Source organism: Centruroides vittatus, unplaced genomic scaffold (assembly GCF_030686945.1).
Source record: "Centruroides vittatus isolate TY-2023 unplaced genomic scaffold, ASM3068694v2 contig_1168, whole genome shotgun sequence".
NCBI lineage: Eukaryota > Metazoa > Arthropoda > Arachnida > Scorpiones > Buthidae > Centruroides > Centruroides vittatus.
The window spans coordinates 3,996,447-4,010,873 of NW_027120749.1; the positions used below are offsets into that span (position 1 = coordinate 3,996,447).

The 14,427-nt window shown below is 31.3% G+C and overlaps 1 protein-coding gene and 1 non-coding gene across 2 annotated transcripts; both read left to right on the plus strand.

Annotated features, from left to right (window-relative positions):
- The first annotated feature begins 266 nt into the window (after positions 1 to 266).
- Positions 267 to 350, plus strand: TRNAL-UAA (transfer RNA leucine (anticodon UAA)). The gene has a single exon. It is a non-coding gene; the product is annotated as a tRNA-Leu (tRNA).
- A 3,662-nt stretch (positions 351 to 4,012) lies between these two features.
- Positions 4,013 to 8,481, plus strand: LOC136981341 (MORN repeat-containing protein 5-like). Its single transcript, XM_067277659.1, has 5 exons — positions 4,013 to 4,107; positions 4,185 to 4,332; positions 4,403 to 4,514; positions 4,583 to 4,717; positions 8,231 to 8,481. The coding sequence occupies exons 1-5, from the start codon at positions 4,061 to 4,063 to the stop codon at positions 8,479 to 8,481; spliced, it is 693 nt and encodes a 230-aa protein (XP_067133760.1). The 5' UTR covers positions 4,013 to 4,060.
- Positions 8,482 to 14,427: the final 5,946 nt, after the last annotated feature.

Sequence of the window (14,427 nt, forward strand, 5' to 3'; positions counted from 1 at the left end):
AGCAAACTATTTTCAGAAACCATTGGTTTAGCAATTCGCAACTCAGGATGAAACTCATGCTCCGTTCGATGAAAAACCGAACGATTTGTTACTATTGACCACTCACATGCAATAAAACGTGAAAACTCCGTTGTGAAATTTCCAGTCGATGATGGCAGTTTCTCGGAAAGCGGATATGTGAGACGAAAATGTGAAACTCGTAGACAAGATTGATAACGATTGCTTTTCCATTTGATAATTAGGCAATTAGGAAATTGCTACGTCGTGTCAGAATGGCCGAGTGGTCTAAGGCGCCAGACTTAAGATCTGGTCCTCGTATGAGGGCGTGGGTTCGAACCCCACTTCTGACAGATTGTTTTGCTCGAGTAAACATTTATCGGAGTTCAACCTTATAATATTATAAGGTTGAATTCCGAACAACAATAGTGAGTAGCTGAGGCATACCAGTGTTCCCACCAAAGCGGAAATTGTTTAAAAGCGCCGTAACTAAATTACAAAGGTAGATAAAATTGGGGTTTCTATACTTGAAGTTTATTGTTTTCCTGTTGTAAGGGTCATAATAACATCGAAATTACTATTCATCTTTATACGAGAATATTAGCTTTTTGCATACATTAATGTACGAGTATATGCAAGGAAAATCACGCAATTCGGCCAAACTTTTAATATTAAATTTCGCGGCAACGCAACAATAAAACTCTGTGTACTAACAAATTGTCAGAGTTTTATTGTTGCGAGCGGTCGTTGATTGTTACTGCGAACGGTTGGATTTTTAGTTCGTGCGGTCAAAATTTTCTCGTTTCGAGTGTTTTTCTCAGTTTTGTTTCGTTTACGTCGATTTTATCGGTAAGTACAGACTACGATGTTTCTAATTTTACGTATTTTTTGAACACTGTTAAGCCGAATATCACAATTAGTGCCAATGATTTTCCGACGAATCTCTATTTCCATAACAATTGATCGGTCTTGACAGAGACGACGAACGGGGTATTTCCACTCATTTTCACTTTTCGTTAAGCCCAAATCCAATGGAATCTAAATTAATAAATACGTTACATTAGTATTAGCCCGCTATAGTTTATATACGCATCATATCCCATATGAAATTTGCACCGTTATAGTCTGAACTTTAATTAAACAGAATAATTCCAGATTATTCGTCTAAATTTTCACAAATGTTTTGTGTTATGGCAATGGACAGAACTGTATAATTTGTAGAAATTGATTTCTATATCGAACATTAAAAATCGTTTGAAAGTTAAAATTACTATATTTAACAGAGATTTTATTATAATATTCATTTGTGACTTTTTGTTATAATTAAGACGATATTTTTAAAATTATTTTTTCATTAGAAATCTTACAATTTACATGAAATTAAATTAACAAAACGAATACGAGTTGTATTTTCATAATAGTCGTTTCTTTCTTTTGCAGAATGGATAATTTCAAGCAATTAAAGAAGTGGCGCACCTCGGCAGATGGTGTGGAGGAGGAAGGCTCTTCGTCGTCTTTTGTTCCGTTTCCGGTGATTCGGGTGCTCCCGAAAGATGTCGAGGAGAGCGGAGAGTGCGTCAAACGGGTGGTCGTCATTACTCCCGACGATAGCGCCTCGACTGTGGTCGACTACCTGGGACTGCGATACCCGGAAGTTGCAGAATGGACAGTGGAGTGTCCAGGGGAGTCCAAAGTGGTCGTGGAAACATCCGTCAAGCAGAAGAAACCTTGGTGGAAAAGGCTCTTCTTCTGCTGCATAAAGTGAACCCTCTCTCTTCCGAGGTCACTTCCACCCACGTTCCACTTTTCACCGGATATGACTCTGCCACCCGAATACGACTTTGTCACCCGGAAATGACGTTTCACCCGGCTACGACTTAATTTACTGGACTTGACATTTAATCCCGGATTGGGTTTCTTCGTTTTGAATTGACGGACAGACATTTCTGCACTGGTTGTTCAACTTCGATTAGATTAACGTCTGATGATCTGCAAAGTGACAACCAAAACATAAAGCAGTGTTTTTACCAGCTTAAAGACTCTGTTAATCGTCTATAAGTGGACAAGGCAACTTATATTGTATGGACATTCACACTGTATTTAAACTAGTGTTCGACTGTCATTGTAGTCAGTATACGACCGAACCAGAATTATAATTACTTCAATAATTAAATTTGTAAATCGAATTGTCTGAAGTGTATATAAACTTTCATATTTAATAAATTTTAATATGAAATTTAATTTTTAAGATTGGCTATTTATCAAAATAAATATTAAAATTGCACACTTTTAGATTCATTAAAATGTTTCTACTTTTATTATATTCGAATTCGAGAAAAGTAATAACTTTTCTCGAATTCGAATATTAACCAGATTTTGAATATTTGAATATTCGAATACCTCGTAGCTAAATAAGCTAAATAAGGCGATTAATAATTTATTTAATATTTATTATTTAACTTATTTTATTTATCTGTACTTTATCTACAGGTACATTAATTTAAACATTAAGTAAATATAGTTCAAAACATGTTCAAAACATGTTCAAAACATACAGTAAATATTACATGATCGAGTTCTGGTGGCGCCAGAATGATGAATGACACCACGTTTCCAAATGCGACAGCTCGGTCTCTGTTAGACTGCCGGATGGCCGACCGGTTAACATGGCAGCCTACAGCTCTCGGGAACCGGGTATCGACCCTAGTAGGATCGAAAAACCTTGAAATTTTGCGGGGGGTGGTCTTTCCGAATATGTTGGACCCTCATCTTCACTACCCAGCTTGGCCGAATCGTAATGGACTTGCTAAAAAAGCTCTCTTAGTGCCCACGGGGCGGAAAGAGTTTAAAAAGAAAAAAAAATTATTTTCTGTGTATTCTACTCTGTATTATGAACGTTATATTATTAAAGCACTCGAAGAAGGTCGGAAATTGCTGTGTATTGAAGGCGTTATTTTCATATTTAGAATATTTCAAATTGTTCTTATTCATAATTTATAATTCACAATGTTCTCATTATATATTAATTTATTGTGTCGTTTACATTCTTATGCATTCTATGTAAACATTTCAAAAGTATTTAAAGACAGAAAAACTCTCATACAGGTGTATCAATATATCATTAAAAGACACCTTACCTAAATTTTCTATAGTCAACTAAATTTTATGAAAACATCACCAAACGTTGTTTGTTATACTTATAAATTTGATAAATTTTATTATTTCTACTTTCTACAATTTAGTTTATAACATTGTTTCACTTCATCAAAGATATATTGATTACATAATTTCAGATAACATTTAAAAATTCGAACGAGACAAATCAATTTAACAGTCTTTACCTTAAAGGTATTTTAAATATATAACAATAGATCTATATTTAACTAGAAAATAAATCGGTTAAATTTTCTATAAAATAATATTAGACAAAATTTCTTTTATTTTAAAATAATTTATATTTTTTACAAATGGCCGGATAATACACGCAATTAAGGCTACTGCTCTGGGACGTCCAGGATCCAATTTGGACGAGTAAACCCCAGGAATTTTTCATAGGTCCCTGTTGATTATTTCATGGCCTCACAATCCGGCTGCTCCTTAGGGCTTAGTCGAACTTACGATGGATGGATATAAAAAAAGGCCCTCTTAGTCCCCACAAAAACTGAGTCAAAAATATTACCCATTCAATCACTCTTGTATTTATCAATAGCCCATTCACAAAGAGAAATGACAAACAAAGCAAATTATATAATTAAATATATATATATTGTTCTTTTAATTTTATGTATTATAGTGCTAAGTAATTAAAGTTCTATTTTCATTTACCCTAGATAATATTTTAATTAAGGTAGCGATACAATATAATTAAATATAACGAAATTACCTATAAATTTTGCAAGTCTTTAATTTGGTGCACAACTCTAAATTTTACGTAAAGAATGAAAATGTTCTTTAGAACAATTTAAAAATAAACATTTTTTAAAATTAGTTTCAGGAAATAATCGAATTTAAATTTCGATCAATTAATTGAAATAGAATATACTATAACATATATAAATTTAAAATGCAATTTATAACGAGCAAATATATTGGAGATTACAAATTTGGACAGTTAAGTCCGTTTTTAAATTTTGAATTTAAAATTAATGCTATTTTAAGGAATTTAATAACTAATATTATTTTTTAAGGATGCATGGAAAAGGAACATTTTTCTTTTCAACTGGAACAAAGTACGTTGGAGAAATAAAAGATGGACTTTTTCACGGAGAAGGTAAAATGATTTTAAGTGATGGTGATGTGTACGAAGGAATTTGGGAAAATGGAGTAAATATTTCGGTCTGTTTATTTCATAATTCTTTTCTTAAATTCTCAAGCAAATCTACAGTACAGTAATTCCAAATTTTAGGGTCGTTACGTGTTCAGAGATGGTCTTGTTTATCAAGAAAAAGATTGGACTTATTGTAGATATCCAGATCGAAGATTTCAATCTGAAATTTTATTTGGATGGCAACGTGGAGGTAGGTTTATGCAAAAGAAATTTAATAATTAATAGAAATTTAATAGTATGATTTCTTGAATTTATTAGAAACAACATATCTGAGAAAACGCAAAGAAAATAAAGTCGATTTGTTATTAGGATGCATACCCACTGAAGAATTTATTTATAATCCGAATACGAGAGAAGTAGTGGACCATTCCGGAAAATTTTTACGTTTTGCAGGTATATAAGCCTATCTCATGAAGTGCGCGGATATTTAAACGTGATATTCCTTTATATAAATTATCAGACTTCCGTTAAAATATACTTTCATATTAGATATTCATTTACGAATGTAATGTATATAAAATAGTTTCTTTTCTCAATTCATTTCTCGCAAGACAAATATCTGTATTTGTATAATGGGGAAAAAGCCCCAGCCTTCAGACTAACCGTTAGGCTAAATCAACGGAAAAGGAAGGACCGGGTGAATTGTTGGACTAAAATAGACAAGTTTGGAGTATACTCGAATTAAATTTTTTGTTAAACTGTTTCTGTTTTTTGGCAAGTTGATTTTCTTCCTAAAAAGCATTTTAATTATATTCTGGAGTTCGTTTTAATCTTGCTGAAGGATAGAATGGGGATGAGAAATGCTGCTTGATCGAATTGGCCTTATGAAATAACGTGTCCGGATCAGATTTGAACATTAATTACTCCTGACAAGAGCAGATTTCTTTTTGCGTAGGGTTCTTAATATAAAATAATGTTTGATAAATTCTCTCTCCCACCAATGGTTGAGTGGACAACATCACTGAACATTGGTAGTTACTCACAGGTTTGCGCCTCACCAAGAACTGGCTACGAAGTTTTTTTTTTTAATCTAAATAAGGGTCAGTTTCCCATTTAAAAAATCCTCCCGGGAGATACAGTAAGCTTAAAAATCCTCCCAAAGTTCGTACGTACTACAGAAAAATAGCAAAATCTATTCGATATGCGAAAGTAGAAGGAAAAGGAAATAAATCAGAAGTAAGATTATTACGCGTACAATAGCAAAAAATTAAAATAATTTTCATATTTTTAAAATATCAATGGTGTATAAATTCTGATTGTCACATTGGGAAGATTTTGACACGTAAATTTGTTACAACATCAACATTAAACAATGTAATTTCGTGCGTACTAAAGAGATATTAGCGTATAAATGTGCAAATGAGTTGCTGCTTGATATTCGTCATCACGAAGAAACTTTCCAATGAGAAACTTCGTATTGTGGACCTGCTGAAGAAAAGTTTTTCTGTTGAGAAAACAGAATTAGAAGTTTATGTTGGGCGTTCGAGCGTAACTAGAATAAAAAATAGTGAGCTACCATATCACGAAAATTTAAGAGCTGGCAGGCAGGCTTTGAGCGCCGAAACAGAAAGGCAATGCCTACGTTTGATAACGAGTGGACGTTGCGATACATCATCGCAAGTAAAAGGGGGATTGAAACGTGGCTTAGGAATAGAAGTGAGTATTTCAACTATCCTCAATGCCTAAAACGTAACAATTTGAAAGCCCACGAAGCCTAAACTTACCAAATTACATAAACAGAAACGTCTTAATTTTGCCAAACGCTATAAAGACTAAACCTTAGAAGATTGGAAGAAGAATTGTATGGTCGGATGAATCCAAAATTAATAGAGTTAATTCATATGAGCGAAAATGGGTATGGACTATATCGATAAAGTCTATAACTGAACGACATTGAAATTTGGTGGTGGTAGTCTTTTGGTCTGGGGCTGTATTGCCTGTTTTGGGCCTGGAATGCTATGTTCTATATGTGAAGCCCGAGCGATACTCGAGCTCATGTGTTTTTGATATCATAAAAAATGTCAAATCAAGGGAACAAGCTTTTGATTCTGATGCTCGTAGAAATTGGAAGGATACTTTAAATCGGGAAATATTAAAGCTATTAATCGAGAGAAAAATGTTCTTTTTTTAACCTTAAAAGGAGATGCAGCGCTGATATTATGTATCAGACTTATAAGAATTCGAAACAATTGAATACGAGCAGAGGTTTCAAGTTGCGATTAAATTCCCTTGATCGGAATAAAACACAGTGTCGAATTTAAACCTTTGATAGCTCGAAATGGTCGGTCGTCTGCCTAGAGACAGGAAACCGACCAATCAGGAGCTGGAGATCCAGGGGAGAAAGATCTTATAAAAACCTGGATCTCAAGGGCAAAGCAGACTTGTCTCTGCCTCCCCTTGTGAAGACTTTTCTCTGCCTCCCCTTGTGAAGACTTCTCCCAGCTTCTGTCCGTGTCAACCACTGTTCAGACTTTCCCCAGCTAACAACTATAATCAACTGTCCAGACTTTTCCCTGCCTCTACAAGTGGACACCATCCGATTGAACTTCGGGCTTTCACCATTCGTCACAACCTCCCACGGTCGAGCATCAACTGTCTGCCCCGGGGCCAACAACCGAACCATCAAGAGCCACCAGAAGACAAGACATGCAAGACACACTAGATTGTAAGACTTAGTGTAAATAAACGGGTTTGTTTGTCACTGCAGCTATTTGCCTCACTTTCCTATCACCCCACATACGAATAAGTCCTGACATTTGGAAAGTATTGCCTGTTTTGGGCCTGGAATGCTATGTTCTATACCTAATAGAACGGTTAGCATTATTTACATTGAGATACTTGACAATTATTTGTTACAATCTGTTGATTATTATCATATTGATAAGAGCTCTTTCATTTATCAGCAAGATGATGATCTAAAACATGCATCCAGGAGGGCAATGTCATGGTTTCAGAATCAAAATATTAGCCTGCTTGAGCGGCCGCCCCAATTGCCTGGTCTCAACCGATTGAACACATCTCGTCCCTTCTTAAACGTCGCTCGTATAACTACGCAGCTCCGCCTGAAAGCATACACTGATTATGGGAATGTGTACAGGATGAGTGAAACAAAACAACATCACGATTGTAAGAATATTATTAATTCTATGCTTGATCCATTAGGGGGGTTTTAAAGACCAATGGAAGATATACTGATTATTGAAGTGTACTTTTTCCATAAATATGATATAGATTTTTGTGTGTGTCAAAATCCTCCCAATGCATATGTTCTCTGTATGTTACTATTATTAATAAAATAATTACGTTTTTCAGATAATTATAATTATATACGTAAACATATAAGTATGCAAATAAATATAAAGTTTTTCGTGCTAAATGTGCTTTGCAACATTTTGCAATTCTTTAAAATAGTCTCCTGCGTTCATTGGAAGAATTTTGACGCTTACTGTATCTCTCCTTAGCAAATCGCCTACATATTCATTACTGTATTCTATCAAACCACACCATAAAAGTGACGACTTATTACAGATTCAATCTTTGATTACTGCATATAAATATAAATATTTTTTTTAATGGTCAGTATCGTAGCTAGGATTACATTCAAGAACTCGCCGAGTAGAGATTAGGCTATTGAAAATGTTTAAATAAATATATTTTCGGTTAAATTAATTAAAGATAAAACCTCAAAATACTAATAAAATCTGAATTTTTTCATTATTAATGAAATCCTCATGTTATTTAGTCCAACCTATTTGATAATAAAACGCAAAAAGTACCATTATCTTTAAAAATATAGCGTGAAGAATTTGATTTTTTATATAATTTAATTAACTCTGATGTTATCAAATAATAATTTAAGTTTCAACCTGGTTTTTGATTCAATAATAATGATGTCGTTATTTTTAGATGATGAGGAACATAAATCTATTGTTATGACGAATAAAAGATTGGATATGGACGCTGTATATCCGTGGGAAGATGAAGAAGAATCCGTCGATGATGATATATTTATAAATTTTGAATGTGAAGAAGAAGAAGAAATGGTAGAAGAGGAAATCAAAGAAACGCCTGTTCTTGAAGAAAATAAACAAAAATTATCACCAAAGGAAATAAAACTGCAGTCTTTCAAATCAATATTTAAAAAGCGAAAGAAATAATTTAATTTTAATACTGTGTTAACTGAATTTAAAATCAAAAGCTTTAAAAAACTAAATGAGAAATTATTATTTAGTAAATAAATGAATAAAATTTTATTTGCAAAAAATTTCGTTGGGCATGTTTTGACCCGTTCCTTTACTATGCAGGATTTTTCAAATTATGCTGTAAATTGTTATAAATTTTAATCCATTTTTTCAGTTTAAATACAGATAAAATCAGCTAATATGGACACACGTGTTTCTCTGTGCTGATTCATCCGTCATCATTCGGAGAGCAAAAGTGTGACATGTACTTTAATTCCCACGCCCTTGTATGCTGAAAATGATCGCCACTCGATGAGAACGTGGATGAGAGAATCGGACGTTTTTCGTGTCATTCAACTTTTGTTGGTCGTTGATACTGCACCCCGTGTAACTACTGACTGGATAAGTTGCAGAAGATCGTAATTTTTTGGTAGTTTTCTGTGCTGTTGTTCTTGATTATCCACGCACTCAGTGAGTTGCACGTGTTGTTTGATTGGTGCTAAGAATTAGTTTTAGGGTCGCATGCCAGTGCAGGTAATATGGACCACGGTCCGTATCATCAGCAAATGTTGCGCTGCTGTAGTCCGTATTACTAGACGTGCTTATATTTCTTTGTTTTTCGATTATTTCTTCCGAAACAAGGGGGAAAAAACGCAACTCTAGTTATTCTACCACTACCAGACTGATGAGGAATGGACTCACTGTCAGAAGTGTCAGCGTTGGGCACATCGTTGTGCGCCGCTGTAGAAGGAAGACACATTTCTGTGTGAATTTTTACAAAATAGTAACTTTCTGTTTCTAGAAGCATCCTTTTAACATGAATTATGTGCAGAAAATTATGTTCATATTACCTTCACTTTTAAGTTTTTTGACATTACACTTTTTATGCCGAAACTAATGTAGATTAATAAAGATGCTCTTGTGATATCATTGAACATCAGTTTTTGCACCTTGAATCACAATGTTAGTTCACTTGCAGCAGTTACCTGGAAGTAATGGTTCAAAAACAATATGTTGGTCCAAATTAGCTAAGTTTACTCTACATTTGTTATTTTAAAAAAGAATTAAAAATCGAAGATTCGTCATATCAATACAATATCCTCACAAAGCACCTTAATTTGCTGAAATTATTTATTTCGAAACAAACTAATGTTTTCAACCTATTCTATAGGCCATCTTCAAGTCTACATAACTTTTGGAATGACAGTTAGTGTTCCAAAATAGAACGTTGAAAATTTAAAACGAAAACATTAACAGGAAAAATAACGGAAAAATGTAAAAGGAAAATTTTCTTTTTATATTTTTCCTTATTACTTCCAGGTACCAACAAATGTACTATATTAATATAACAAGTAACATAAATATAACAGAAACATAAAAGTATAAAATGAAATACAAAAAAAAAACAATAATAATGTTTTTGTTGTAACTCTTTCCGCCCAGTGGGCACTAAGAAGGCCTCTTATAGCAAGCACATTATGGGTTGGCCAGGCCCACAATGGGGCGGCCGGGTGGTGAGGGACGGGGACCGACATATCCGGACGGACCACCCCCCGAAAAATTCCTGGGGATTTCTCGACCCGTCCGGATTCGATCCCGGGTCCCCCAGGGCGGTAGGCTGCTAACCTTGACCGCTCGGCCATCCGGCCGCTTACATTATTATTGTATTGGGTAGTGACTGACAGGGACTGACATATTCGGACCACCCCCTGAAAAATTCCTGGGATTTTTCGACTTGTCTGGACTCGACTTTGGGTCCCTCAGAGTGGTAGACTGTCACCTTAAACAGCGGAGCCCTCCAGTCATCTTTTCAAGTTTACTACAAATACAAACATTCTGGATTTTCTATAAGATTTATTTTATTTTATTTTAATTTTTAATTTTTTTTTTTATTTTATTTTAATATTCTTGACGATACTGAAACAAAATGGTGGAACTTTAATCACTTAAGGGAAAAATGAATGAATTTTTCTTCGATAAGTGTAAAAACTATATATAATCGCAAACTTAGGCCTACAAGGCTATATATGAACACTTAAGAAAAATTATTCAAAAACATTAAAAATTAGTCTTTTTATCAAATATACTTTTCATTGGATTTCCTGACATGAGTAATTCTAGTACCCCTGTTCTTGTAACATATGAAAGTGTTATGAATTAACAAAAAAAAAACTTTTTTTACTTCTACAGTAGTGCTTAAAATAACTATTCCATATATCTCTGTACATTCAAATACAGTATATTCCAGATGTTATTAGGAGTATTCTTCTGCAATGCAAATGTTTAAATCATCATACCAAATCTTTCTCAATGAAAACTTATTCATTAATTTAGATATTGCTACAATACTTGAATTTAACAAAATTTATTTACTATCAAAGAGAAAATCTGAATGGGTGCTGTAAAATTTTATTTATAAGTATACAATAAAATACAATTTACAATAGTTACAACTTTTTACACATTTGCATTGTACATTATACATAAATGTATTCATTCAATTTAATATACATACAAAATAGAACAACAACAATGGTGTTTAAATGTTAAAAAAGTGACTTGGACGGATTTATACCTGTATTCAATATCTTTGTTTTTCAATTTCATTTTATCAATATTGATACATAATAATAATTTTAAAAATAAACGAATGACAAAACCAAGGAACATTGTGCTTTATATGTCAATTTTTTTCAAAAATACATATCTTTGTTATAAATATAAAAATGCATTCTAAAAATCTATTTGCTTATTGCTTTAATAGCCACAGTGCAGTAGACATTCCCTATCTATTGTTGTTAGCATTACATTCATTGAGCAAGCTATTTAAAGTTTATTTTTTTATCTGTTCAATCATAATTTAATAAAAACCTTAATTTATACATTCAAGAGTGCAAAGCTTTTAAATTTCTAACTATATTTAACAACAATTTTCTTCCTTAGAAACTTATGAATGCATTAAATAGTTATTACAATATATATTAAATTTTTCCATTGAGCTAATATAAATGAATATCTAATTATAATTACAATAAAACTACAGTATAGTAACACTATAGTAATACAGTATCCACAATAAAACACTCATTTCTTTAAATGAAGTAGTTGGAATAAAATGCATTTATTAACTCTGTCCATTTGTGCCTATCACCAATCAGTAGTTTCATTAGAAATTTTTCATTTTATTTACTTTTTTTTCCGTTTCTTTTTAGATTTCAATTTATGTAAAAGATATTTAAAATATCATTTTTTTTCATTTATTATTTTGTAAATTTATATTTTTTATGCTATAATATTTTATACAGATGATAAAAATGGTAAATATGCTTTTAAAAAATTAAATAAGATTTATATAAATAAATAATGCTGAAAACTTTAAATTATAATTGCTTTAGTACATAAATAACAATTATAAATAGTCAGAAGTGATTGTTAATTTTAAGCAAAATAAATAAATATATCAACTTATGCCTGTAATCCAGTTGAAATGAAGGAATTTATTAAAAGAACAAATCTTTTCAACTACAGTATTTTTAACAGTGGAAGTGAATGTGCTGGCAGTGAAGTAATAGCACATTTATATAAATAGTCTGGTAGTAATTTATATAAATAATAATGAGCAATTATTTATTGTGACATCACCACAATGCCAGGCTGCAATTTTTAATCTTTTTTCTTAATTTATTTAATTTAATATACATGTTCTCCACCTCAAATTGCCCCTGTACATAATACTTTTCTGTTAGCAAAAGAGTAATGCCATTATTTATCTAATTCCTAACAAAGGAAAATTTTTGAATTGAAATAATGTGACTTCCAGTTTTCATCAGAAGTTCATATATAGTTAATCGGAGCCTCCTGCCCTAAGCTTTCCATATCCGGTCATGGATTTCATCTAACTCACTCCGTTCTCAAGATTAAAAAAAGAGATGTACAGACATTGGGAATTTATAGGTCTACAATTTTTCCAAATTGCAGCCAAACAATAGTTCTATAAACTGAAAATGGCTATTAAAAATAGTTGAAAATATTTGTTCTTACAATAAATTTGTTCATTTTAACTGGATTACAGGCTTTGGTACTTTTATTGTACTCATCCAGTTTTGCAGTAAAATATTCTTAGTAGTAAAAAAACTTTTTATATATGCATGAAGAGGCTTAATATGTAATATACGTCTTAAAATTTGAATTCATTTTCTAGGGGTATATTCTTTAATTATAGAGCTACTATTCTTTTTATAATATATTAATAATAGTTATTGTTATCAATGTTTCTTCACTTAAAATATTAATATATTTTCTCAAATCTGATAAGCAAAACAGAAATTAAGAAAATATTACTTTACTATATTTAAATTAAAAACAATAAATTTATATAAAATAATATAAAAATAATTAAATTTATGAATATAAATTTTCTTTATACTGTTTTCTGTACAGATAACATTACAACGAAAATTATAGAATGATCAAAGTAGATATTCTGGAATTTATTCTGAAACCCTCTAAAAAAGTGATTACTACACTATAAATTCAAATAATAATATTTATATGAATATATATTATTTCAGTAAATACATACTTTAAATAAAATTCATGAAACTTATTATGAAGAGGATGTTAAAATGTATACAAACACAAAATTTACAATTTAAAATAATTATAGAAACAATAAAGTAATTAAAAACAATTATAATATTAAGTAAATATAAATTCTAAAAATTTAATATAAAAAGTTATTTCAATACCTGAATAATTTAATAATTTGTTTCTTTTACAGAAATATTTGAAATATTTCTATAAATTTAGTCTAGTAGCTTATTAAGGCATGTTATAGGTGGCTACTTATTAGTCATTTCTTTGAATTTTATTTTGGACTTTGACTGAGGTATGTTAATTTTTAATACAGATTGTTATAAAGTATAGAATGCTCATACCTGCTTGTAAATTGGAATATTAAAATTATGTCAATACATTTAACTAAAAAAGATAGATAGATGTAAATTTATATTGTTGAATCTATCTTTTTTAGTATAAATATAAATAATAAAACTTAATATTACTGGTTTTATTCAAATAATAAACACTCTCAAATAGTAACTGCATCTCATCTCCAAAGCTTAAAATAATAACCATTCATAGTAGCCATGTCTACTATTCAAGGATTTCTGAAAATGTAAGGAAACAATGTCAAATTAATAGATACTGTAAACTATGATAAGTAGGTACCATATTCATTTAACAAACAAACTTTAATAGAAAATGAAATATGTATGGTACAGTAATATAAACTGTAAATACACAATAAGTGTATTTTTTAATTATTTTTCTTATTACTTGTATATAGAATGGAGCACTCATTTTTAAAAAAATATCAGTTGCCATTTCAGGTATAATTTTCAGCCATCCAGTGAGCACACTCCGGTGGACCCAGGATTGAATCTGGATAGATTGATAAAACTGCAGAAATTTTTTGGAGTGTGATCTAGCCTGGATAAATAGGGCTTTGTCCCTCACTACTTGGCCAAATCATTGTAGATCTAGCTAAAACCTAGGATGATCTTTAAAAAAAAAAAAAAAAGCCCTCTTGCAAACAGCAAAAAAGTAAAAAAACTTAAAAGATATAATAGAAGACTATCTATCTATAAGAAACAGATGGTGGTGATAGACAAAGGGATGCTTTATTAACAACAGAAAAATGAGTATTTGCAAAAGAAACAACCACTTTCATACTGAGAAAATATGCAGTGTAGAATAGTTGTTGCAGTTACTATTTCAATAAAACCAGTATAGTATAACAAATAATATACATTTATTGTAATAATATAAATAAATAAATATAAATTTATATTTGTTTACCTATCCTATTTTCAATGTTTAGTATATTTTATATGTTTATATTATTATATATTATTTACACTA